The sequence below is a fragment of the Protomyctophum bolini genome (assembly GCF_963924005.1).
Source record: "Protomyctophum bolini genome assembly, chromosome: 12".
In the NCBI taxonomy this organism is placed as follows: domain Eukaryota; kingdom Metazoa; phylum Chordata; class Actinopteri; order Myctophiformes; family Myctophidae; genus Protomyctophum; species Protomyctophum bolini.
The window spans coordinates 12,532,893-12,560,419 of NC_137873.1; the positions used below are offsets into that span (position 1 = coordinate 12,532,893).

Here is a 27,527-nt window from a genome sequence, read left to right on the forward strand (position 1 = left end):
ACAGAATGCATGCAGACGGTGGGGACAGGACATAATGCATGCAGATGGTGGGGACAGACATAATGCATGCAGATGGTGGGGACAGGACATAATGCATGCAGACGGTGGGGACAGGACATAATGCATGCAGATGGTGGGGACAGACATAATGCATGCAGATGGTGGGGACAGACAGAATGCATGCAGATGGTGGGGACAGGACAGAATGCATGCAGACGGTGGGGACAGACAGAATGCATGCAGACGGTGGGGACAGACAGAATGCATGCAGACGGTGGGGACAGGACATAATGCATGCAGATGGTGGGGACAGACATAATGCATGCAGATGGTGGGGACAGGACATAATGCATGCAGACGGTGGGGACAGGACATAATGCATGCAGATGGTGGGGACAGACATAATGCATGCAGATGGTGGGGACAGGACATAATGCATGCAGATGGTGGGGACAGACAGAATGCATGCAGACGGTAGGGACAGGACAGAATGCATGCAGACGGTGGGGACAGGACAGAATGCATGCAGACGGTAGGGACAGGACAGAATGCATGCAGATGGTGGGGACAGGACATAATGCATGCAGATGGTGGGGACAGACAGAATGCATGCAGACGGTAGGGACAGGACAGAATGCATGCAGACGGTAGGGACAGGACATAATGCATGCAGATGGTGGGGACAGGACATAATGCATGCAGATGGTGGTGACAGACAGAATGCATGCAGATGGTGGGGACAGGACATAATGCATGCAGATGGTGGGGACAGGACATAATGCATGCAGATGGTGGGGACAGGACATAATGCATGCAGATGGTGGGGACAGGACATAATGCATGCAGATGGTGGGGACAGGACATAATGCATGCAGATGGTGGGGACAGGACATAATGCATGCAGATGGTGGGGACAGACAGACAGAATGCATGCAGATGGTGGGGACAGGACAGAATGCGATATTTCTAACAGCGCTGCTAAGCCAATCAAAGTTAACTGCATTAAAATAATCCTGTTGAGTATGCTCTGAGGGTGTGTGTGTATGTGTGCGCCCACATACGTACACGTGTGCATGCATAATTGTGTGTGCATGTCTGCAATGACTGTGTCTGTGTATGCCCATCCATGCATGTGTTTCTGCATTAATCAAGTTCCCTTACACATTTCTATTTCCATGCATGTGACTGTGTGCTACAGTACAGTAGTGTATGTGTGTGTCAGTGTGTGTGTGTATACTAGTGTACTGGTGTGCGCGCGCCTGTGTGTGTGTGTGTGTGTGTGTGTGTGTGTGTGTGTGTGTGTGTGTGTGTGTGTGTACGGCTGTACGCTAGCGTGTGCATATGTCTGGTAGTGAGACAGGCTGGATGCGGTACTTGGAGGTCACTCCAATGCCAGGCGAGCCCCAGCCACTGTGTGTGTGTGTGTGTGTGTGTGTGTGAGTGAGCCCCAGTGTGTGTGTGTGTGTGTATGTGTGTGTGTGAGCATCTAGCAAACAGGTTTTCTCTCATCCATTGTGAATGAACCCCACGAACCCTATAGCTTCCCTATAGTCTAGGGGGGAACATTCGGTGAAAATAGCTGATCTACACGCGTCGCAATGCGACAGATATTTAGTATAGAGAGGGGGGAAAATGAGGGGGCTTAGTCTAGACCACTGGGGACCTCCGGTCAGCATATGTTGGCTGGAAACCTTGTATGTCCTGATAGATACAGTAGACTGACAGGAAACGGGGAGAGAGAGATGGGGAATGACACGCAGCAAAGGTCGTCGGGCTCGGGCGCCGAACCGCGACACGCTGTCAGGCGGCATTAGCAGCCTAGGTGCCCGTAGGGCTACACCAGCCGGCCGGGCCGAAACAGTTGTATGACATTAATTTTCGAACAAATATGGAGATATTGACATCAACGTTTAAGGGGTTAACAGATGACTCCAGAACTAAAGAGGATCATAAACAGTTTTTTGTAAAATGTATTAAATGTTTAAACTATTGGTGAACACAAGATGAGCTGATTGTGAGTAAAGTAAGCAAGCACTCAGTAGAAGTAAGCACTCAGTAGAAGTAAGCACGCAGCTTCAATAATGTTAAAAACCACAACCCAAACCAAAAACCTTGGTGTAGTCATGGACTACACATTAACATAATTCCAACGTAAGCCTATAGGCCTACTATTCCCTTATATATCAAGGATTAAAGGACTCATGTCTCAGGAGGATTTGGGTAAAAAGTTGTTCATGCATTCATTAAGTAGACTTGACTAATAAAAAAAGGGTGTCTTTACAGGGATTTTTAAAGTTGATTCAGAACGCTGCTGCTCGAGTCCTCACTAAAGGACGTGTATATCTTTTCTAATCAAACCGGAGGTTGCCTATGATGTGGATAGGCGTCTTTAGGACCTTTTTAATGATATCAAACGGGATCGAGCATCTCGTTTGGAATATAAACGCTTCTACAGAGTCTTTAGATGTGACAGCACGAGGTAGTAATGGAAGATTATGCCTCCCGTGACTACATAAAAAGGTTCCACAGAGTGCAGAACCTTACAATTGTTAGATTCAATCACATGTCAACTCTCCGTGAATCAAAGGAGGGACCACTAGTCCTCGTCCCTTTGTACACAGCATATTTATTTCATGCTAGTTTCAAATAGAATATCATCAACGACTTGGCTATGCGCTACGTTGGTGCTAATGTGGATTGTGGACCAATTTCTATGGGTTACGCGTAAATACCCCTGTATTTTTACAACATTTACTGCCAAACAATTCACAAGTTAAAAACAAATTCAAACTACTAAATATATATACTTCTAATAAATAGTGAAAATAGCATATACAAACTCAAATGGTCTATTATCATCACTAGTTTGGGTCCTGGGGAGACATCACATTTCTCTTTTGCGACTTGAGCTAAAATCTTTGGGAACTACAGGACTACAGGCATAAAAAGACCTCTGGGGGACCCTGGTCAAAAGTGGTTAAAGATTATGTTTTTACGGCAATTACTATTGATTAATTCGGAGAGGACAGGTCACAAGAAGAGAGACAAGGGCAAAAAAGGAGGGGATGATGACGTGTGACGCACGTCTCCGGGACGGGGAATCAAACCGGGGATGGCTGCGGTTGTCTGGCTCAGTTTACACGGGGTGAGGGCCCTCACTCCGGGTAAAATGATCAACACATCTCAGGTTAACCTTGGATGTCCCCCCCTGTCCTCTAAAGAGCTAAACACAGAGCAGGTGAATAAAATGGGCGTCAATAGTGTTGCTATTCTCGGTTGCCACTGCGGGGACCTGTTCCTGCATGGCCACCGATTATCGGGGGTAAACAAACAGTCATTCTCAGATGGATGAACGGTGGTACTGTATCTATAGTGATACACCGTGCACTAGCACGCAGTGCATGTATATCATCACAAACAACTGAAATGTTCACAAAATGTTCACGCGTGCGTGCATGTGTGTGTGTGTCCTTGTACACATATTTGGCACATGACAGCAGAGGGCTGTTTGTCTCTAATAAGCTGTTTTGTTTTTGTTAATTCCCTTTCAGTCCCTTCTAAAAACACATTGCAGAAAGGTGTTATAGAACCACATCGCATCACACCACAGTTCCATTCTGCAAGTGACAACTGTCGTACTAAAGCATAAAAATTGGGCCATTCGTATGGCATTTACCAAAAAAACAAACAAAGACAAAACACGAGCCTGTGAAATGTTTGGCGCAGACACAGACTGGCATGGAGCAGCCCGATATGCCAACTGGCACCGACCGAAAGACTATAGTGACTACATAAAAAGGTTGAGGGAATGGAACGATTCCACAGAGTGCAGAACCTTACAATTGTTAGATTGAATCACATGTCAACTCTCCGTGAATCAAAGGAGGGACCACTAGTCCTCGTCCCTTTGTATACACAGCATATTTATTTCATGCTAGTTTCAAATAGAATATCATCAACGACTTGGCTATATGCGCTACGTTGGTGCTAACGTCACTGATTATGGGATTCTATCTGAACAGGTTCCCAAACAGAAAAAAAGCTGGCAGATAATAATAAAAATAAAAGTGAAAGGCCTCAGGCTGTGCACCTGTCTGCCTGCTACAGTAAGACTGCTAATACTGCAGTGTCATTTGTCAGCCTGTCAAATGCAGAGGGTGTATTGTGTGTGTGTGTGTGTGTGTGTGTGTGTGTGTGTGTGTGTGCGCGCGCGCGTCCGCAAATGTATGCATGGCGTGCATGATGCATGATGCATTAAGTGCCTGCTGGTGGCTGCCCCTTGAAGAAGGAAATAGTGCTGAATCAGCAGGATCCCACAGTGCAGAAAGAAGGGTGGGAGAAAGACAGCGAGAGGAGAGAGAGGGAGAGAAAAAGAGAGAGAGATAGAGAGACACAAAGATAATTCCTCTCAGTTCTACACCTTCAGGAGAAGGTGAATGAATCATGAATGAATGAATGATGGACCTTTCCAGTATCGGGACAGGCTAGACTCCTCTCTGTCTGACATCATTTATCAAACAGCAGGTCACTACGATGGCCACTACAATATTTTGTAGAGGGCTTTTCGGGCTGTGAGTGTGACCCCACAAAACAATCATATTATTTGAACTGGGGATAATTAAATAAATAGCAGATCTACAAGTGTTGTAGATCGGCTATTTTCACAATTGTTACCTCTTTCTTATATTATTTGACAATTTGGCCAATGTTTGACGAGTTTTTATTGTATCTTCATTGTCATTGTCACCCTCCCAAAATCCTACAGGTTGAGAAACAATGGTGTGTGTGTGTGTGTGTGTGTGTGTGTGTGTGTGTGTGTGTGCGTGCGTGTGAGCGCGTGTGCGTGTGTGAGCGTGCACCACTGTGCATGACTAATATGTTTATCACGAAGGCCTGATGTTTTCTTTTGCAAGTAAAAACATCCTGGCATGTGGAGTAGACTAGAGTAAAAACACCCTGGCATGTGGAGTAGACTAGAGTAAAAACACCCTGGCATGTGGAGTAGACTAGAGTAAAAACACCCTGGCATGTGGAGTAGACTAGAGTTCATGTGGAGTAGACTAGAGTTCATGTGGAGTAGACTAGAGTTCATGTGGAGTAGACTAGAGTTCATGTGGAGTAGACTAGAGTTCATGTGGAGTAGACTAGAGTTCATGTGGAGTAGACTAGAGTTCATTGCACACTGTAAATTATTTTATTCATTATGCTAAGAAATAAATGATTTGCCAACATGTTTTTATCTAACCTCCTTGTAGAGTACCAGATGGATGCAACATAATGTTTTTATCTAACCTCCTTGTACCAGATGGATGCAAACACAATAACCTTTAAAAGTAAGTAACGGACAATTTTACAGACAGATGTATCCGAATTGTCCAGATGTGCTGCATCCAAAGCAGATGGTCCAAACAGGCCTGTTTCTAAAGTCTAAACGGTATCTGACCCCGGTCAGGTAAGTATGTAATTTTTTTTCTTTTCACAGTCATGTAGTACAGTGAACTTACAACATGTACAGCAAGTAATGACCAGACGACTGTGACAAATGGCTGGACACTGGGAAATCGAAAAGTCAGGACTGGAAATGGTGTTTGAAGCTGGTTAGTCAACTGGGCCTGTTCTTTTTAAACAAGGCAGGGAAGTAGGTTACTCTCTCCCCACTGACAGGGAGGGAGACAGCAGAGAGAGCACTGTAGGGATTCCATCCAGGCAGGGGAAAGATGTGCTACACAGATCAGGAAGCAGACTGAACCCCATGACATCAAATATTACACATGGATAGAGAATTGAACATCACAATGTTGGACAAAATCTAATTCATTTATTACATAACCATGCTCTTGGGAGTATGGGACTCTGCCCTTGCCAATCAATAGTCCTTTTCTACCATTTTCCGAGAGGCGCGCCCTGGATTTGTCTATTTTCTATAGCGTCGTTTTCACAAAAGGAGTCTTCGCTCTTTAAAAGCCAACCATGGCATCCTTGATAAATGGCCAGCTATACAGTGGCCTGGTTTAGTCTGCTTGATGATCTATAGAGATGACAGAACCGGCAACCCCGTCCTTGGTCCTGAAGGAAAGAGCACACTGCTGCTGGTCTGACAGGCAGAAGGGTCATGGCTGCTGTCCCAGGCTGCTATTAGCCATGCAGGGAAAGTGTTGAGTGATAGACTGCTATAAATGGGCAGTGGTGGAAAAAGTACTCACGTTTTATTTTAGTATCAATACAATATATAAATACTCCGTTACAAGTAAAAGTCTGGATTTCAAAATGTACTTTAGTGAAAGTAAAAAAGTATTGGCATAAAACGTACCAAAAGTGCTCATTATGCAGAATGTCCCATTCAAGTCATCAAATGCATGAAAAACCTTTTGAAAATAGCAGATCTACAAGCTCACAATGTGTCGCATCGTGACACATTGTGAGCTTAGATTGGCTATTTTCAAATGGCGGTAATGTATATTATCAACATCTTAATACTGTCCAATACTTAGATAGGGAGGAGGGTGAAATTATGACAGGCAATTACTGCCGTCAAAATATGACCCCAGTCAAAAAACACTTTGTGTTTGAAATAGACACTTGTGCTTTCTAAGGTGTGATTAGGGGCCCTAAATATCAATACAAAATGAATATATAGGGCTGAAGTGGTTAATGTATGTTTTGTAATAATAATCAAAATCTACAGAGAAACTAGTAACTAGTAACTAAGAATTTAGTGGAGTAAAAGTACAATATTTGGATCCGAGTAGAAGTCAAAGTATTGGATATTGGAAATACTCAACACCTCAAAACTGTACTTAAGTAAATGTACTTTCCACCACAGTTCCCACTACTGTTGGCCATACAGGGACAGTGTTGAGTGATATAAACAGGATAGGATAGGAAAGGTCATGCCGGACAAACTGACCTCATATCATGGATTAAAGGGAGGTCCTTGCATTCATCTTCAGTAGACTGTAACGGAGTCTTTACAGGTCTACCTTCAGTAGACTCTTTACAGGTCTACTTTCAGTAGACTGTAACGGAGTCTTTACAGGTCTACCTTCAGTAGACTGTAACGGAGTCTTTACAGGTCTACCTTCAGTAGACTGTAACGGAGTCTTTACAGGTCTACCTTCAGTAGACTGTAACGGTGTCTTTACAGGTCTACCTTCAGTAGACTGTAACGGAGTCTTTACAGGTCTACCTTCAGTAGACTGTAACGGAGTCTTTACAGGTCTACCTTCAGTAGACTGTAACGGAGTCTTTACAGGTCTACCTTCAGTAGACTGTAACGGAGTCTTTACAGGTCTACCTTCAGTAGACTGTAACGGAGTCTTTACAGGTCTACCTTCAGTAGACTGTAACGGAGTCTTTACAGGTCTACCTTCAGTAGACTGTAACGGAGTCTTTACAGGTCTATACCTTCAGTAGACTGTAACGGAGTCTTTACAGGTCTACCTTCAGTAGACTGTAACAGAGTCTTTACAGGTCTACCTTCAGTAGACTGTAACGGAGTCTTTACAGGTCTACCTTCAGTAGACTGTAACAGAGTCTTTACAGGTCTACCTTCAGTAGACTGTAACGGAGTCTTTACAGGTCTACCTTCAGTAGACTGTAACGGAGTCTTTACAGGTCTACCTTCAGTAGACTGTAACAGAGTCTTTACAGGTCTACCTTCAGTAGACTGTAACGGAGTCTTTACATTCATCTTCAGTAGACTGTAACAGAGTCTTTACAGGTCTACCTTCAGTAGACTGTAACAGAGTCTTTACATTCATCTTCAGTAGACTGTAACGGAGTCTTTACATTCATCTTCAGTAGACTGTAACGGTGTTTACAGGTCTACCTTCAGTAGACTGTAACGGAGTCTTTACAGGTCTACCTTCAGTAGACTGTAACGGAGTCTTTACAGGTCTACCTTCAGTAGACTGTAACGGAGTCTTTACAGGTCTACCTTCAGTAGACTGTAACGGAGTCTTTACAGGTCTACCCCGCCGCCCAAAATAAAAAAAACACAATCAATCAGACTGCTGCAGCTGATGCAGAACACTGCTGCTGCTCGAGTCCTCATTAAAGCCAATAAAGTGGATCACATAAATCCAGTTCTCAGATATTTACAGTGGCTCGCTGCCTGTCAAATAATTGTTTCAGAAAAATATTACTGTTGGTTCATAAAGCACTGAATGGTTTAGGGCCAAAATGCATTTCTGATGTTCTACATGCATCATGAACCATCCAGACCTCTCAGGTCATCTGGCACAGGTTGAACACAATCATCTACAAGACAATACTAATCGACGCATGTCTGGTAATGTCGCCAACATGGTTTTGAATGAACTAAGTCCAAGATAACAGGACAAAACAACACTGTAGTAGGACTAGCATGACAGAATATTCTGTGAAAATAGGAAAGATATTCACAGAAAATAGCAGATCTATTGTACAAGCTCACGATCTATTTTCTGAGGCATCTCTGAGGCTTTTGGCTACACTCATACAGTCCGGCTCCCACCTGTGTGCACTATAACAGTGTGCGTGTGCACTATGAATGTGCAGCGCAGGGACGTTGCTGAAAAAGACCCAGCATGCTCAGCACAATTCTCTCCTGGAAAAATAAAGGTACAGGCTACACAGTTTGTACACCTGACACCTGAGAGACGCTTAACCTGGGTCTCTCTGTGCAATAAGATCCACTGCATGAGTCATGACAAATGCATAAAACCCTCCACTCTCTGAACATTGATCTATAAGCAGAGTGGTGATATAAATGTCCTGCCCGGCATACAGAGAAGACGCTGTGCCGTACCGTACCGTACCATGCCGTACATCAGGAGAGAGGGTACACCAACAACTATAAATGATTGACACCCCTGCACTACGTCAGGTGGGGTGGAGAGTGGAGACTGGACAGAGGGTACACCAACAACTATAAATGATTGACACCCCTGCACTACGTCAGGTGGGGTGGAGAGTGGAGACTGGACAGAGGGTACACCAACAGCTATAAATGACGGAAGGAGAGCCTGTGATGTCAACCTTGCAAACTCCCCAGCTAAATCCTGTGAGATATTCTGGGATGGTGAGATTGGCAGGGTGGCTGTGTGTGTGTGTGTGTGTGTGGGGGGGGGGGGGGGGGGGGACTTTTCACCACACTCCCAAGGAGGAAGATTAGATTGGACCGTCCAGCCAGACTTGGGACCCCAAGGTAAAATAATACTGACAAATCAAAGAGCGGCCAAAGAGATTATACATCTGCCATGGTGTTCAGTGCCAGAGCAGATATAACGAGCTAAGACAAGTGAAGAATACAGATCACTGGAGCAGCTGCGAAAGCCACGACACAACCTTGTTAAAAGTGTTTATCATACGAGATATATTATCTTCCCTGGATCAAATCTCTTCTTTGGTGGAGCTGTGAGTGTAAAAACACAATAAATTAATTTGGGCCACTCCACACAATATCCAGCCCCTTTTTGTAAACAGCCTCTTCAGAATGGCTGCCGGGCATACATTAAAGCTCTTATTAACAGCTAATTACAACCTGATTCACGATTAGCATCTCGTTTATGAACTGGAGAGCACTCATATATGTATCATCGACTCATGTTGCTTTTAAAGTGGTGTCTGTGGTCCTCCTCGCCTCCTCTGTGACCACCGAAGCACATGTCAGCGGAGATAAACGTGCGTACATCTCAGATCCGTGTGATAGTAACATTATAAATCTTGATCTGTCTCGATAGACTCCACAGGAGTGGCGGCCTGGATGGCCTCTCTGTTCGTTAATGGGGACCACCAGACAATGGAGCCTTATTAGTGTATGTCAGACAGGCTTGGACGGGGTGTGGGGGTGGAGGAGGGGACAGTCAGTGTATAGTGGTGTCCAGCTGGCTGGTAATGAGGCCTACTTCACCCCCCCCCCCCCCCCCCCCCCAAACCCCCAACCCCATTGCCCTCCACCTCCCCTTTCACCATCAGGGAGCAGAGGGGAGGGGCCCGCGCCCTCTGCACGCATGGGGTCTTTTGTGGCCCGAGCAAATGGTGGGCGGGGGAGGCCGAATAGAACCGTCGGGAGGCATTTGAGATATATTGTGCCGTTACCAAAGCCCAGCAGGCCGGCCCACCGCCACCGAGGCTTATAAAAACATAACGAAGTGGCCTGACCCTCAGGTCAGCAGCAGTTTGTAGTGTAAAGTACACAGCTGTTAGATGGAGACTCCTGATTGGCCCAGATAATTACTTGCACAAGCAGAGCGAGCAAGTAATTAAAAGGCACTAAAACATCGTCATTACGTCACCATCGAAAACCAATTACTCCCTGGCATTGGGTCCTTTAATCCACATCTTTATTACGTCATCATTGAGAACTAGTTATACCAGTTATACCTGACGTCATATGCTGCTACGGTACATACGCATCAAACGGGGCATACGCAAAGTAACCACAGTATACCGCTAATCAACTTACAAATTACATATACATATACATAGAGGCATTTCCTTTAATCCACCCGACACTGATCGACATATACGTCACCATCGAAAGCCGTCTCTTACAATACTTAACATGTTAACAATACTACTTTTTTACCTCCAAAAACTAGGTACGTAGCAAATAGCTAAACCTAATAATTCAATATTTCAAATGTTCTTTCACAGAGAAGCTGAGATTTAGAAAAGGGAGGAGAGAAAATATACAGGGTTCAGGTGGTTTAGTCTTAACCACTTTACACTTACACTTGGGGCCTTGAGTTTGACACGTGGGGGTCAAGTGGTCATTGAATTAAAGGGGCGCATAGGGGAGGTGGTGGTTGTTGGTGTCAGGCCTTCACTTCGTGCCATGCTACAAGCTTGTAGATCTGCCTTTTTTTTTATAGTGAACATTTGTGCAAATATATACATTTTTAAAGTGAAAATATTCCGTGGCATATAACTTTGGGTCTTGACATGAAAGATTTTGATATATAAACTTATTTTTTCCCCCAGATGTACAAGGTCACGACCCGCACCACATCATCGTGGCCTGGTCTGCTATAATGATGTGACAAAAATAGGTTGTAAGTGCAACTGTCATGTTCACTGTGAATATTATATAGACAACATCTTAACTGATAGCACCGCAGCGCTGAAGCTGCAAGGTGATTGGTTCAATTCCCCCAGGGGACACCCATGTTAAGGCTCTGCATGCATTTAGGACTCTGGCAACTGGCAAGGCACTTAGGATAAAAGTACTCACCATCTAACCTGCTACAGTAATACTTAACCCGCTGTGGAACCAGAGGGCGCACGCATGCACATTGCACACAGTCACACAGACACACGCACGTATGCGCGCGCACACACGCACACAGACACACGCACGCACATACACAGACAGTACTTTACTTCAAATGGAATCACACCGTTCCATACTGTATCTCCCCACGATGCTCAAACACAGGCTTCTAAATATACGCTCCTATATGAAAAATCACCGCTGGGATTTAAACTGCTCAGCTTTCACGTTGATCTATGGACAGAAATGGAGCAGTGAGCGTGTGATCGTGACCAGGCAGGGATGCACTCACTCCCTGGGATGTGTTTCTAAATAGCTCGCTAGTTCTGGAAATGAAAAACCAAGCATGAATGCAACAGTATACAGGCTGCATGAAATGAGAAAAAAACAGAGATCCCCGCTTTGATTGCACTTGTTTTCCCTGAATGGTTCCCTGAATGTATTAGAATAAGCTTTGTATTGTTGTTATACAGAAACCCAATGACAAACACACTGACAAAACTATGACACACCAAATAAGCATCACCAGATGTCACTGTAGAGCTCATCGTCTCCTGGGTGAGACTGTGGTTCTTAGTGTCGTTTCAAAACCTTCCCTGGAGCACAACATGGGTGGGGCTCACTCAAGAGGATGACTCGGATAGCTCCCACTAAGACGTCAGTCCAGAGTAAGTAGAACTTTCCAGGGACTCACTGTGCAAATGTTCAGTGTTCACTCTGTTTTCCTGGAAAGTAAAACCTACCCTCAACGTCAGGGGAAAAAAACCCCAGAATTAAGTTATATTGTTTGGCCTGTAGGCCAGTTCTCTATTCGGCCAGTGGAGCTGTGGGGGAAGGGGGGGGAATCACATCCGCAACGTCGGATGGATGATCATCACCATGGACAGCGCTCGTGGGTTTCAGAGATTCAAGCCCAAGACGATTCCACTTTTAATGGGATCTTATGGAATGTGCACCGCACGTCTCCTTGTGCTTGGAGTGACGAAGGCGTTGCCTAGCAACTGGGTCAATGTTAAATGTTTATTTTCAGCGAGACAGTTTCATATCGATTGGATTTTAAATGAGGGATTATTCCGCCAAAGGCAATACATGTGTTTTTGTGCCCAACACGTCCCCGCTTCTAAAGAGAGATCAGATGTGACAGCGCATGAGGTCAGTCCGCTGCCCCCCCCAGGTTGGCAGAGGAAGTGTAGTGCCCAGGATTACATTAGATAATTGGCACTGGGTGAAAAAACTGGGTTGCAAAATCATGGGATAAGGATTATAAGTGCCAGTTCCGGCACAGTGTTAAGTGAAGCTATTGAAGATCTGCTATTTTCACAAATGTGGGTCCCGGGGAGACATCAAATGACTCTTTTGGGTCACGGGCTAAAAGGTTTGGGAACCACTGCCTCCGTAGAGCAGCAACTGTTTGATGTCAAGGCTGTGGTTGTGGACCTCCATCTCAAAAATATTTAGTTCCAGGGAGGGACCCCCAGAAGCCCAGATTTGAGTTGAAATGTTCTGGTATCTCCAGTTCTATGACAACATGTATGTTCTATCTCCAGTTCTATGATAACGCAGGCACGACGGCTAGATGCTTTTAAGCATTTGCACTCTGGGCGTCAGATTGAAGTTGCAATCCGTAATTTTCTATCCCCTCCTGAGAGGTAACTGCAATGATGACCGATCTGCAATAAAGACGGCGGTACGCTGTCTGCGTCACATAACTTTATGGACATTGTCGAACAGTCCTACGTGACAACACCATGGACCACCTCCAATCACTGCAGATGTGCTAGTTATAATTGAATACATGAATATAATTTCATACGTTGAAATAATGTATTAAAATAAGCCCCGGACTGTAGCTTTAAACGCACTTCTGCTTTTTCCAAAGGAATTCCGCCTAGATAGTAAAAAGAAAAGGAAATCCTCTTATTTGTCTTCTTGTTTTTTGTTTATCAAAACAGACAGATTGTAGAGCAGAGAGAGAGAGAGAGCGCAACGGAGCGGAGATGACAGGGAGAGAGAGAGAGAGAGAGAGAGAGAGAGAGAGAGAGAGAGACAGAGAGAGACAGACAGAGAGAAGAATAAGTAGCAGGTCTGTCACACTACTTAATCAACGTGTATATCGTTTGTCGGAAGGACACCTCATATGTCCAAAACTGTTACTTTTCAAGGTTCAAATAAAGAAATAGCACAAAAGTAGCAGATCGTCAAGCTCAAAGCTCAAAGCTCTGCTACTTCTAATGCTTTTGTGTGATGCCGTCATGCGATCAAGTATTCGTTTCATTTATGGAAAAGTAACGTACGTAAGTAATGTACGTTTTAGAATATGGAGATAAGAGGTTTCTGCGGCTGACGGCGACGGTAACTATCCTAGATTTGAACTGACAGGTGCATATTCATGGACAGCTTGCTTCACTGTGTGGGGAGGTTTTCCACCCCAAATGGGACTGAAATATTCATCTCTCCTGTCATATAGGATTAATATTAGAGGAGCAGATTAAGAGCTTACACACTCTAGATGGATCTATTTGGGCAGCAGGGTTGAGGTCTTCACCTCCAACCAAAAAGCGACCAGGATTATATATTTCATACTACTGTAAACAAGAGCTCTGGGGAATTCAACAAGACATATTTCACCTGTGTGTGTGTGTGTGTGTGTGTGTGTGTGTAAGGTGGCCGCCTTACACTAGCCGATTTTTTTCAATCTGAAATCTGATAGCAGATTAAACACTACAGAATAAATGTTTTTCTTTTCATCCCACGATTTTATAACCCATTTTTCACCCCTGTGTCAATCATCTAATGTGATCCTGGGCTCTACACACCCTCCACCAACCTAGTCCCCATATATGGGGGACAAGGGGAGAGCAACGGACTTGAACTCATGCTTCCTTCATGCCCGAGTGTGCAAGTTGCTCCTTTACACCTGACAGGGGGGAGTTTCCCTGGTTGGACGTAGCACGTGGAAGGAACACGTTATTCCAACCAGTTCCTTTCACCTCCATCAGGCGCCCCGGCTGGCCAGGGGGAGGCAGTTTTAGTGACCAGGATTACTGCATGTTTTTTGTGAGGGTACCTACCCTAGGGGACACGGGGAGAACATGCAAACTCCACACAGAAAGGCCCTTTTGCCAACCCCGCCTTCGGGTGTGGGCACTGATGACGTGGAGGAGGAAACACGCCGCACTCACAGCGTCCCGAGCGGGAATCGAACCCAGGACCTTCTAGCTGTGAGGCGACAGCACTACCAACTGTGCCACCGTGCCCCTTATTTTATACGATTATTTTATACAGCACACACTACACGAGTTTAAAACTCGGGCGCACCTCGGTCGCAAATATCAAACATTCTTGATGTTGATCGGGTCGATCCCGATCGAGCTGTGAGCGGCCCCGAGCAGATCGGAGGGATTACAATTGGATTTTTTATACACTCACACTAGACGATAATTTATGCCCGAGAATCGCTCCCGATTGAGTCGGGCACCCCCCCTAGCAATTATCGGCTAGCGTACGGCCACCTTGAGTTAAATGCCTTTTTGCACATGGAAAGCTGGTTCTTGTAAAGATCCACTTCTCCCTGCCAGGCTGCTGGTGAGCTTTATATGGATGTGTGTCACTGCGGTAGAATCTCCCTTACACACACTACTCCTCCATCTCGGCTCCCTTTCATTGGTGCATGGAGTGGATCAGAAAATGATGAGACATTAACTAGGTCAATGAGATTCCTTCATGTGCTATCCAACGGAACACCGCAGCAGAAGAAAGGAGCGAAGCAGAGGAGATGGGAGAAGAGGAGAGGAGATGAAGAGGAGATGGGAGGAGAGGACATGGGAGGAGAAGAGAGGAGAGAACTCCTGCCTCCCAGAGACAGATAAGAGGAGACCACCACAACATTTACTCAAACATCAATCTCCCTCTCATATATATTTTTATTCCATTAGTAAAGACTTTCGCACGCATAGATTAAAAGCATAAAAGTAGGTGGGAGGTAAAACAGAGAGCAATATATATGAACGGGGAACACGGATGTGAGCATCCTAAATTAAGCATTACTGTCTGTTAGGGGGGGGGGGGGGTACCCATTAGGTATTCCCATTGATGCTTGCTTGTGCAGCGAAACCATGTTCAGATATATGATGATGAAATACTGAGATGTATTGTGTGTGTGTGTGTGTGTGTGTGTGTGTGTGTGTGTGTGTGTGTGTGTGTGTGTGTGTTGTGTGCGCTGTGCAGTCCCTGTGGAACTGCATGTCAACCGAAGAAGCGCCACAAAGACAGAACAGACGAGACAGTTCTAACCATCTTCTTCGCCTCGACACAAACACAAACCCGCCTTATGAAGATCACAATGGTGCTGCACAGCAGTCAAGCTCAGTGGCACTTCATTAGCACATCAGCAAAGGGCCTCTTTTCTTCAAACGCCAGCGCGATGGAATCCCTGTTTGCACCAACAACCAAGCAGCTCCCCCTAGATCTGCCGTTCTGCATCAATGGCGACCACGGAGAAACAGCCGTGGCTGCAATGTGGCCCCACCCACCCCGCGAGCCAATAACAGAAGGTCCTGACTGTCAACCGGCCTGCCTGAGCTGTTGAACAGAGCTGTGACCATTATTATTATCACAGCCTGAAGCCATCTGATTAAAGCCTCTTCATGAGCTCCGTGTTCTCTCCTCTGTTTCACCACCTCTCTCCTTTCTCCCAGAGCACCACCGGTGACACGTTGTTAGATATGACGCCGAACCCAATTCGGGACAGTCCTAGACCACAGATGTTTTTGTTTTTATGTTTGTTTCTGTGCCTTTCGCTCAGCCATGGCCCAGGCCCACCGCGGAAGAAATAATAATTGATAACACTTTTTTGACGGCCAGTCCCAGAATAGGGTTGGGATGGGGAACCTGAGGAACCAGATCCAGCGCTGAGGAACCAGATTCGGTTCCATCACATTTGGAACCGTGGATCTGGAAGTCGGTTATATCAAACTGTTAGAGCTGGTTATGTGGACTTCACGTTTGCTATACAATTACAATACCTCGTAGTTCTTCAGTGTGTGCAAATGGACCGTTTTGGAACGTTTTTCTTTGAATCCTTTCTCAACCTTTGTATTGTAACCTATTGTCAACCTATTGTCTCGACCTATTGTGACCTCGCGGTCACAATATTAACGCTTCAACGCTAATGACGCTTTGACTTATGACGGTAGCCCGTCATAATTCACTGTTGGGTGAATTTGGGGGTCTTCAGAGTAAAACATCAGGCTGCAGCCGTGGCAGGCACCGCCATTTGGCTGGGGGTCAAGTCGGGCAGTCAATGAGTTTTAAGAGGGAATCGTTAAGGAACCGGAATCGTTTAAAATCCTAAAGGATCGCAACCCTATGCCAGGTACAGTCAAAAAAGTCAAATAATGACTGGTATGTCTGCCAAACCAATACTGTATATGGGTCAGGGCAGGGCTCTAGCTTGTATGTAGCTCACTCTTTCCTCTTATTTTCCCCTTCCGTCTCTCTTCCTCCCCGGTGAGGGAGTGTTACTTGAAACATGCCAGGGACATTTCATAAAAGGCCTTCTAGTTGGATTAATCCATGGCTCGGAGGGATCCGTGCCAATCCCCGGGCCAGAGTCTCACTGTGGAGCCTTGATAGCAGAGTTCAGACGGCCGCGGGAACAGCCCAAGGACAAGATGAGAGACACCCGCCGGTCTCCTACTCAGCATTAAAGCCCCCAATACAGAGCACGGTATCTGGGCTGGATGGATGCCTGTTTACCACCATCGTAGGGATGTGTAAAAGTGTCCAAAATGAAAATCGATTACTATAATTCAATATTAACTGGGAGGTTATTCTGTTATCCATCCACATAAATGTTGCCTCAATCAGGCCAATGAACCTGTCCGCTCCTATTCTGGGGAAAACCTTCGGTGAGAATAGCAATAGAGGGTATGCACGTGACATCATCACCATACCCAGAAGTTATGCAGGAACGCCTACTGAGTGGCAAAAAACTACTTTCTGGCCTTGACAGCCCATACATCACACAGAAAGCCCTATCTGATTGTATTAAATGACGTTAAACAACGTTAAACTGACATTGCCACTCACTTTGCCACTCAATGATTTACCACTCACTTTATGTATGCGCATAAAGTCTGTTTTGTATTATGCATCATTGTTTGTGCTCAACCTATTAAATGGAATATTTCCTTATAAGACAAGTAGTCTAAAACAGTGGTTCTCAAAGTGGAACCCCAGGGGTCCTTGGGGGGTTCCAGGGGGTCCCCAGCAAAATGTGTTAATCCAACTTCACAATCATTTTAACCACTTCATCCATTTGTGCATTGGATATTCAAAGATATATATATTATTGTATTACATTATTGATAATCAATGTTTTATAATCGACTAAATCTATTGTTTTGATTAACTGCGACGCCGCTAATTCTAACTTTCCCGCGCGGCCGCGCCTATGCCATCTGGATTGTGAAGGAATTAAACGTTTAATAAACATTTAAGTCTGCAACATCCCAGTCACTTGTTCAAATCGTAGGGATAAATTATTAAATTATTTTGGGTGAAAAGCACAGTGCAAGAAGATGAATCAATTATCTGTGATTTTCTTTTCTAAATGTAAACGTATGGAGTTGGTACAACAAAGAGCACTTCTTTTGAGAGGAAGAGTAGAGAAACACCACATGATGCTGCCTGTCTGTATGGCACTAAAGACTGCCTGTGGTTTTCTGGGACAAAGCTCATGGGGAAAACACGGAAGAATCTCAATTCATTTCCAAGCAGCTCCTGTCTAGTCTGTCTCTCACTCTCTCTCTCTCTGTCTCTGTCTAGTCTGTCTCTCACTCTCTCTCTGTCTCTGTATAGTCTGTCTCTCACTCTCTCTCTCTCTGTCTAGTCTGTCTCTCACTCTCTCTCTCTCTCTCTCTCTCTCTCTCTCTCTCTCTCTCTCTCTCTCTCTCTCCATCATTCAAAGCATGGAATGCCAGCACTACTACCTTGTATTATTCGTCTCTGTCGGGTGGAAACCTCACAAATGATTTCCAAAATAGAAAAAGTAGCAGATTTACAAGCTCAAAACGCATCGCTTTGGGATCTGCTTGATGAGGAAGGATTTGGATCACACTTCAAACCACCTATGAATGTGGTTCCGTTACATTCCTTTGCAAACAAAAACTAAAAACAATCCGATTCCAATCTGTATTTGCCCAATTGCCTCCCCAAAAAACCTTATTTGAACAACCTTAGAGATTGACTTTTGAGTCAGATCAGTCATGGTGCCCACTGCCCACTGCCCACCCACACATACTGTATATCGCAGTCCTCTCAAAAAAAGGCTAACAGTGCCTAGCTCTACACTAATGACACAATAACAACAACATATTTTCCATCTCCCTTTCTTTCCGGTGAAAAAGCTGCTTTAAACAGATGGCATGTTGTAAACAAGCACAGAATAGAAGAAAAACAACCAATCTATAGTTAATTTCCCCCATTTGAAGTGCTGCAGACCATTACGGTTTAAAAAACCTAATGTCCTTGTGCTGATCTTTTGTACTGATGTTATCGAAACAAAACAAAAAAACGCTGATACAAATATAACTAATCTGGGAAGGACCAATCAATAGTCTCCCCTGTCTGTCTGTCTGTCTGTCTGACAGACAGAGAGACAGACAGACAGAAGACAAAAGGTGATTGTCACACAAACTGGGAGTACCCAGTGGTGGAAGAAGTACTCTGATTACTAATAGAAGTAAAAGTAGCGCTCTGTAAAAACAGAGCAGTAAACATTTTACTCGGGTAAAAGTACAAAGGCATCAAAATGTACTTAGATGCCACGGTAAATGTATGAATGCACTTTTTCAAACAATTGCTGATCTACAAGCTCACAACGCATTGTGATGCGATGCATTATGAAATTTTAGATCTGTCATTTTCCAACAGCCAAAGTATAAAACACGATGTAAGTGGTTAATGTAGGTTTCCAAATAATTATCTAAATCCGCAATGCAAGTAGGAGCCAACAACGTCAAAAAGTGGAGTAAACTAAATCGTGGTCTGAGATGTACTGAGAAATGGACATATACTCAAGTACTCAACAGTGCTTGAGTAAATGCACTTATTTGTCACTTCCCACCACTGGTACTACACCCAGTTACCCACACATGCCGAGTCATGCTTACTGACTGTGTGGCAGTAGCCTACTACTTCCTGCCGTGGTGGCAGACGCGTCGCGTTAGCCACTGTTGCCAGTGTCCATTAGGCTAAGCTAGCTCAAGCCCCATGTACACAGCAGTGCCCAGAATAGCTGCCTCCTCTCATCTCATTAGCAACAGAATGCATCACGGAAGAGTCGCCAAGGCAACCACACTTTGTGTGGAGTGATAAGGTTCATTATTATATCACCATGCAGTTTACATAGGGCTGCAACAGACGTATCGATCTAATCAATAACATATTTAAATCATTTAAACCTAAACTATAAACATTACGTTAATAAAATAACAGTATAACAATAATAATAGTTGACAATTGCTCCCTATTAGGGATGTCATTATAGGCTACAAGTTTCAAAAGATGTTAAAATAAATCCAAATCTTTGCATGACACTGTTGTGTGCGATGCAATATAAATTCACACTCAAGTAGTTCATCAATTCATTATCGATAGAATAATCGCTAGGATAATAATGGGTAGTTATGTGGCCCTACAGTGAATTTCACTGAGAGTGTAAAAAGGTCCATTTAGTCACTGATGAAGACACAGTAGCTGTACAGACAGTTAGTTGGGAGTTCTGTTTGCACAAGAAAAGCAGGTTAAAGTTGTTTTGAAGTTTCTCATTAAACGGCCCTGTGCCTGAGAAGCACCAGAGTCAGCCTTTCCTTGGTGTGCAGCGAGCTCATCCTAGTCATGTACATTAAGTACTATGACCGATTGGGATTGATAATGAGATTGTTCTATCATGTAACCTTGTATTTTTGTTGTTGTTCTATGCAGTATATGTACCCTATAGACTTGAGCGTCGCAGTCCCACCCCCTTTCAGGCCCAGGCCCAGGAAATTATTCCCAATGCATTTTTCCCATAGACATTTCAAATGGTATTTATTTAAAGACGGTTACGCCGCGGACAAAGCCAACTGGAGTCGTGACAACTCATGACAACAAACACAATATTTTGGACCAAACAAATAATTACAAAGAAGAAAAACAACAAAAAGTGCAGTTTTTTTCTTCTTTCTAATTATTTGTTCGGCCCAAAAAATTGTGTTTGTTGTCATGATTTGTCACGACAAGAGCTGGCTATGTCCGCGGCGTAAACGTCTTTAAATAAATACTTTTTGAAATGTCTATGAGGAAAATGAACGGAGAATCATTTCCTGGGCCCTGGTAGGGGGCGGGACTGCGACGCTCTTTTCTACCAGCTCGTTTACTGCAACGCTTGAATGTCCTCCCATAAAGTGCAATCAATCAATCAACCAATCAACCAGCCAGTCAGTCAGCTAGTCAGCTGTCTGTCTATCTACAGGTGAAGGGTTTTAACTCTCCACAGGGCTTCTTCTGTAAATAAGAAAATGTTCTTTCAGTTTGCTTAAGACAGGTTATGTAAAGGTTGAAAGAAATCCAGTTGAACGAACAGGTTGGATCATCTTTGTATGGTCGGGGCTCCCGGGCATGAATGAATTGAATTCACTCAGGCAACCTCAGTGATTGGGCCAACGATCCCCCAGTCCATTTGAAATGGCATCACTTGTGACTTTACAGACCATTTCTTTCAGACCTTCAACTCTATATCCACCACAGAGGCTGAATGTTGCATCGTGCAACTACGGCATCTGACTGTGGATTTCTCTCCAAAATGTCAATCGTTACCAGCATAATAATCACCAGAATCACATTTCAACATTCAGCAGCGTTGTCAATTTCACTGCAGCATTGCTGCCAACACTCACACATCAATGAACAGTGAACCTTTTTTTAATCTTCTGCTTTATTTTATGATTGAATATCTGTCTGGAGTAAGTGGATTAGATGAAGACAAAAGCTTCAAAGGTCTGAGTACATTCTGCTTCTCATGGCAAAGAGCAGCATTTTGGTTAAGATTCTCTCCATCTGTTTGGTTCTGTCTGACTGGTGGAAAGCTATCATAAATCAATGACTTCTCAAGTGTTCAAAATCATTTACCAAGACAAAAACGGCAAATATTTCAGCGACTACTAAACGGCACTAGATCAGATTCTAGTTCAATAAAACATTGAGTCTATTCATGACTAACCTCGCTCCCAGCCTGAGAAGCCTGATAACCACCCAAAACAAAAAGTGTCATCTGTCCTACAGTATGTACAGTACTTCCCCCCAGAAGCTGTCTTGTTCTACCAATCACAACACGTTTTTCATCAATATATATATTGATTGTTAGTTATGGATAATTTAGTTATGACAGATTCCTAGGCTATTTTAGCATGTCATCTTGGAACTGACTAACCATTTTTCATTTGCATCAAACTGTGTCAACTTGTGTCTGATTGACTGTGTGATTCCAACATTGTTGCAATTTGTTGCTCTTGTTTTCTGATGGGCTCCTCCTGTTATGTCAACAATATTAGATGGCTATGTTTATAGTATGACACTGGAGAGGCCTGCTTGAAATGTCACAACAACCCTGCTTGCCCAGCAGGACACTAAGCAAGTCGAGACGCAAGTGACGGCTGACGTGATGACGCCAGACGTAACCCCAACTCCGTATCACTCTTTAACTTTAGGGGAATGTAGTGTACTGTAAGAGATAAGTCCTATTAGAATTTGGAACAAATCCATTAGGATTGGTTCCAAATTCTAATGGGATTTTTAATAGGATTTTTCATAATTCTATAGGGTTTTTTGACTAGGGATGTAACTTCCTCGGCCGGTACATCCTGTACTTCCGCTGAGACCCTTTCAGTAGCCGTTTTTCATGACAGGATAGATAAGACAGGTAGCCTATTAAAACCCTTTAAGACATGAGACCACATGACAGGATAGATAAGACAGGTAGCCTATTAAAACCCTTTAAGACATGAGACCACATGACAGGATAGATAGACAGGTAGCCTATTAAAACCCTTTAAGACATGAGACCATATTCTTTCAGTGGTGCTCAAACCTTTTCCATGTCAAGGACGGCCAGAATTATCCGAATTTGGCAGCAGACACCCATCTCAAAATGTTTTGTTCCAGGGACCCCCAGAAGCAAAGATTTTTGTTAAAAACATTCGCTGGGAAGGAATATATAAAAGACACATTTGCACGATAAAAAAGCTACAAGCTCATAGCGAGTGCCACACTAGGCGACATAGATGCGTACGAGTCAGGTCTTAATGGTGAGAGAGCAGAGAGGGATGGTGACATGCAATGGAACTGGACTTTCAATGGAATGCATTGAAGTCAATGACAGCCAGGACCAGCTTATGGACAAACTATATTTTTGAATGATTGCAACCTTGGGTCAGATAATCGTCTCAGGAATATAAAAGACATAATCACTCAGCAGCACAGAGAAGGCTTATAGCGGGGCTGTCATCACAATAATTGGCCAGTCTCACAATAACAGCCCATAGTTACTGTACTCCGTCCTCTTTAGATACAGTACAATGTGCAGATCATGGGTGGAAGTGATGTCATCATTATAAGTAACATTATGTAGCTAGCCAGTGTTTCTCAACATCGGGTCCAGGGACCACCAGGGGTTCATACCAAATGGACCCTTTTGGGAGTCAAATTAATCGTTTGATTTTACAGTGTAGGTTGGAGTGTAGGTCTTAGAGATGAAAAAAACACAATATCAAATCCATCCAACGGGGATCCTTGGAATGAGAAAGGTTGAGAGCTACTGCTTAAAGCTCTTATCCACAGACCTATAATATCTGTTCATTCCTGAACAGATGTTATAGCGGCATTAACAGTGAGCAACGGTAACAGGGTGTGAGCCGCTGAGATGGTTTTCTTTTTGTCATTCTAGAATGAGGATAAAGCTCATATGAGTCTCCTTACCTCTTTGACCCTCTCCATCTCGTTGTGCAGAGCCTGCTTGGAGATCTCCACCTCGATGATCTTCTGTCTGAGCTGCTCGTTCTCGTCTTCAGCTCTGCTGCGCTTGTCTTCCACGTTCTCTAGCTCGTTGTGCAGACGCACCGACACGTCTTTGGCAACCTGGGTTCACACACCACACACACCACACACCACACACACACACACACACACACACACACACACACACACACACACACACACACACACATCAGCATGTCTAAGTGCATGACACCGGCATTGATACTGGAACCCTAACCTCTAAACATAACCTCTAAACACAGATTACTAACCCTATAACATGATTCTTTCTCAACTGTGAGCCTAACTCTCTTTTACCAATAAAAACAATACTTTATTGGACCAGAAACATTGTCCTCAAAATGAGTATTTCTCAAATTCTACTATACTTGTGGGAACAATTCGCCCTCACAAATATACTGTAGTAATACAAGCACACACCAACACACACATGCGCCCACGATGTAAATTAAATCACATAAAACATCATATAATGAGTTCACATGCAGATAGTTGATGATTAATATTGTTATGTTCTAAATTCTAATCTGATAACGTAACTATATTAAAGGGCCCTCTGTTATGACAGTTGAAATTCCCTTTGGCTGAGTCATGTTTTTTGTCTCAGAGCAGGTGTCTGTCTGTCTGTCTGTCTGTCTGTGCGTGCGTGCGTGCGTGAGTGCGTGTTTGCTGCCGGCTATGATGTCATGGGTTTGACTGTGCTGGGGAACTGTTATAATAATGATATATATATATATATATATGATATATATATAATGTTATAATAAGTCACTCATAAAAATGAGTGACTGGCTTCATCTGGGGAGGATTCCCAGTGTGACACTGACAGTTTGACTGTTGCTAGGGAACCGTTATAGTCATAGATGAATGGTTATAGTGACTGACTAGTTGTAGTTTCAGCCAGGGGAGGATTTACAGCGTAACACACAGAGACAGTTGGAAAACACAATGAGGCACGACAGACCACACGGCACCACTGGAGAGAAGAGGGGTTGGCAGTTGGCACTGCTTGGAATAAGTTGCAGTGCACATTAGACAGCGTCTGTCCCTGGATTGTTGTCCTCGTCCTAATGAACTGTGTGTGGCTGAGAGGTGTTCCGATACCAGTATCTGCGTGCGAGTACAGGGCTTAAAGCCAAAAAACATCCCAAGTCAGACTGAAAATGTTTTTTTGCAAATCTGCACTGATCTCATTAAATGACCCCTATGAAATCATCAGGATTGAAATCCGTCCCGAGGACTGAGAACTTGTGCCATTCCGATACAATATCATGTAATTTGTCATCAATTATTTTGTATTTTGAATGGTGTTTTATACTTTTACTGTACTATTTACATTATTATTTGTACTGTAGCTGTCGTCTTTATTTATTCCTAGATCAGTAGTTTTCAAACTCTTTAATTTAAGGACTTTGAGAGTGTACCATTTTGTACACTCCACCTGAGGATCCCTGGACCCCACTTTGAGGTCTTTATAAATTCTTTATAAATTACACACTGGTATTGGATTGCGACTCGGTATCGACCGATACTGTTTGAATGTCAGGCCTTCATACAGCTTTTCTCCCCACAGCTATCCAGCTTCCCCCTGACCCCCTTCTATTCTCCCAACATCCCCACTCAGAGTGAATATGGACTGACTTGTGCTGTCTGACCTGAACACTTGAACTCTCTGCACTTTATATTTATTCACTATTCATTGCATTGTCTTGTTCTGTTTTGCACTTGTCCTAATGTTGTAACTGCACTCTGCTGTCCACCAAACCAAATTCCTAATATGTTTACATGTCAAAGGCTTCTGATTCTGATTCTTCTGATTCTGAAGCATCAATAAAAAAAAATTACCCACCCATTAACCATTTGATATCAGTAACTTTGTTGATCATTTATATAACGCTTTTCTCCAAAGCGCTTTACAATACACTTTACAATGCAAAAAGGCACCGACCTGCTCATCGGGAGCAATTAGGGGTTCAGTGTCTTGCTCAAGGAGTCAAGGACACTTCGACACTTAGCTAGGAGGAGCAGGGAATCGAACCTGGGACCTTTGGATTCCAAGACGGCTGCTCTACCTCCTGAGCCATTGCCGCCCCAAAAAACACATTAGGTAACTGGGTTTTTGTAACAGTAATGAATGTGCTACTCCAAATATAATAGGTGACCCATTACGGACAAGCCTACACTTTAGTGCCTAAGGCTAAGGCTGTTTTATTTTGCCAGCTGAAAACACAAGGCTTTTTTGTAAAGTTTTTCAACTCTCTGTGACTCTCAGAATAGATCCTCAATTCCTCATAGCCTTGTTGCGTGGCTGGTATTTCTATTGTAAATACGCAGCAATTCAAAACTATGCTGCCTAAAGGAAAAAGATGTGCAAGATACGTAGATACACGTGCTGTGCAACATACGTATGAACGCACATGCACGCACACGCACGCCTAACCTTCAGGTCTTGCTCCAGGTTGCGTAGCAGCTCTCCGTCCACCTGTCCAGTCTGGGCCACGCGCAGGCTCTTCTGCTCGGCCTTGCGCAGGCGGTACTGCAGGATGCGGCAGTTCTTGTTGGAGCGGTCCAGCTCCCGCCGCAGCTCCTGCACCTGGTACACCTCCTCCTCCAGGTAGGAGTCCCTCACCTCCTCCATCTCCGCCCGCAGCTCCTCCACTTCATCCTGAATGAGTCACACCACACAAACCAAGCTGATCATCATCATGTCATTTATGTCATTTGTGGGGTCACGAACCAATGTGTATGGGTCATGACTCAAGTAGTACTAATTTTCTTTTCCTACATTTAAAGATCTGCTATTTTCAGTATTTTGGAAACGTCTAATCTCTTTTAGGTCTCAACCTGAAAAGTTTGGGAACCACTAATGTTCTTGTTAAGCTAGCCAAAAGCGAAATATGCAAGGTACCCCAGGGGCAAAGACATGGAGACAAAGGAGCCAGGTTACACAAATTGAATTAACTAAAATGTTACGTAGGGGGAAGTCCCTACGTAACAGAGAGTGGGGGGAGGTGAGTGGGTTAGGAAATCCAGAGAGTTGACCGTAGATAGTTAGATAATAGATACTGGGGTTTGAAGGTGGAACGATCTCCCTAAAGCAGTCAGAACTGCAGACTCACTTCCAATCTTCCACAGTAGTCTGAAGATTCGCCTCTTCAGACTCCACCTTAGCCCGTAGAACTTGCCCTAGCCCCGACGACCTTGCAGGATTATGCAACGGGTAAAATGTAATTTAGATGTCCATGTTATGTAGACAGATGCCAGGTTCATTTGTTGACCTGGCATCTATCCTAGTGTTTGTATTGTTTTGTTTCAATTGAGACTGATGATAGATTGTTACCTATGATCCTAGATGACTATTTCCATGCATTAGAGGCTGTATTACCTTGTGTATACCTTGCTTACTGTAAATCACTCTGGGTTAAGATAGTCTGCTAAATTTGTAAATTATAAATTGCGAGGAGGGAGCCACAGTGTTCAAGCGTCGGGCACCAGTTCTCAGCAGCTCATAGGCTGTGTTCCGATGGCGATGTGGAGTAGCTGGACTGATTTAGATCGTCCACACCTGTGCGGGCGAGAGGGAGACGCCCCACGCCCGGCACTTGCTCGGTGATGTTGTGCAGAGGAGGGACTAAGGAATGTGTGACACAGTTAAATATTGAGTCCTAATTCAACTCTTGAGAGTTTACGATTGGACAGTCTGTGCATGTTAAGTTAAGTTATCACTCAGGATGTGACATCGAACTGGATACCGTGGAAGGGCTCCTTTTAAATCTGAAATCTGGGACTTATTTTAACGAATAAAAGGTTTTTTGTTTAACCAATCTGTATGGTGGAGTATGTTGCTCCAATAGAACTAGTACATCTGCAGTGGTTGGAGGTGGTCTCTCCCTACTCTGCCATTGACACATTTAGACCCTGGGTGTTGGGTATGACACCTACTGGCTGACAAGTAGTACCGCCTGGAGCGCATAAGCCTAATGTCTCTCTCTCCTGACCCAGGCTAAGGAGGATATTTGTTTTCCCCATGTGCGTGAGACTGGGGTTAGAATCCTTCGTGTTACGTGACTCAGCACATTGGGTGATTGCTTGAGTGATGATACCATATTGTCACCGTCAGTGTCGGGTGGAAACCTCACATGTCCATAACTGTTACTTTTCAGGATTCAAATTCAAA

The 27,527-nt window shown here is 44.1% G+C and overlaps 1 protein-coding gene across 2 annotated transcripts in view; it reads right to left on the reverse strand.

The window, feature by feature from the left end:
- The window catches only part of mtcl1 (microtubule crosslinking factor 1), a 90,772-nt gene that overhangs the window by 56,697 nt on the left and 6,548 nt on the right, over positions 1 to 27,527 (reverse strand). For both annotated transcript variants that reach the window (XM_080778360.1, XM_080778359.1), the window contains exons 2-3: positions 25,791 to 26,015; positions 23,273 to 23,431 (exon numbers count right to left, since the gene is read on the reverse strand). In XM_080778360.1, coding sequence (XP_080634486.1) covers positions 23,273 to 23,431; positions 25,791 to 26,015 — 384 coding nt within the window. The remainder of the gene's footprint in view (positions 1 to 23,272; positions 23,432 to 25,790; positions 26,016 to 27,527) is intronic.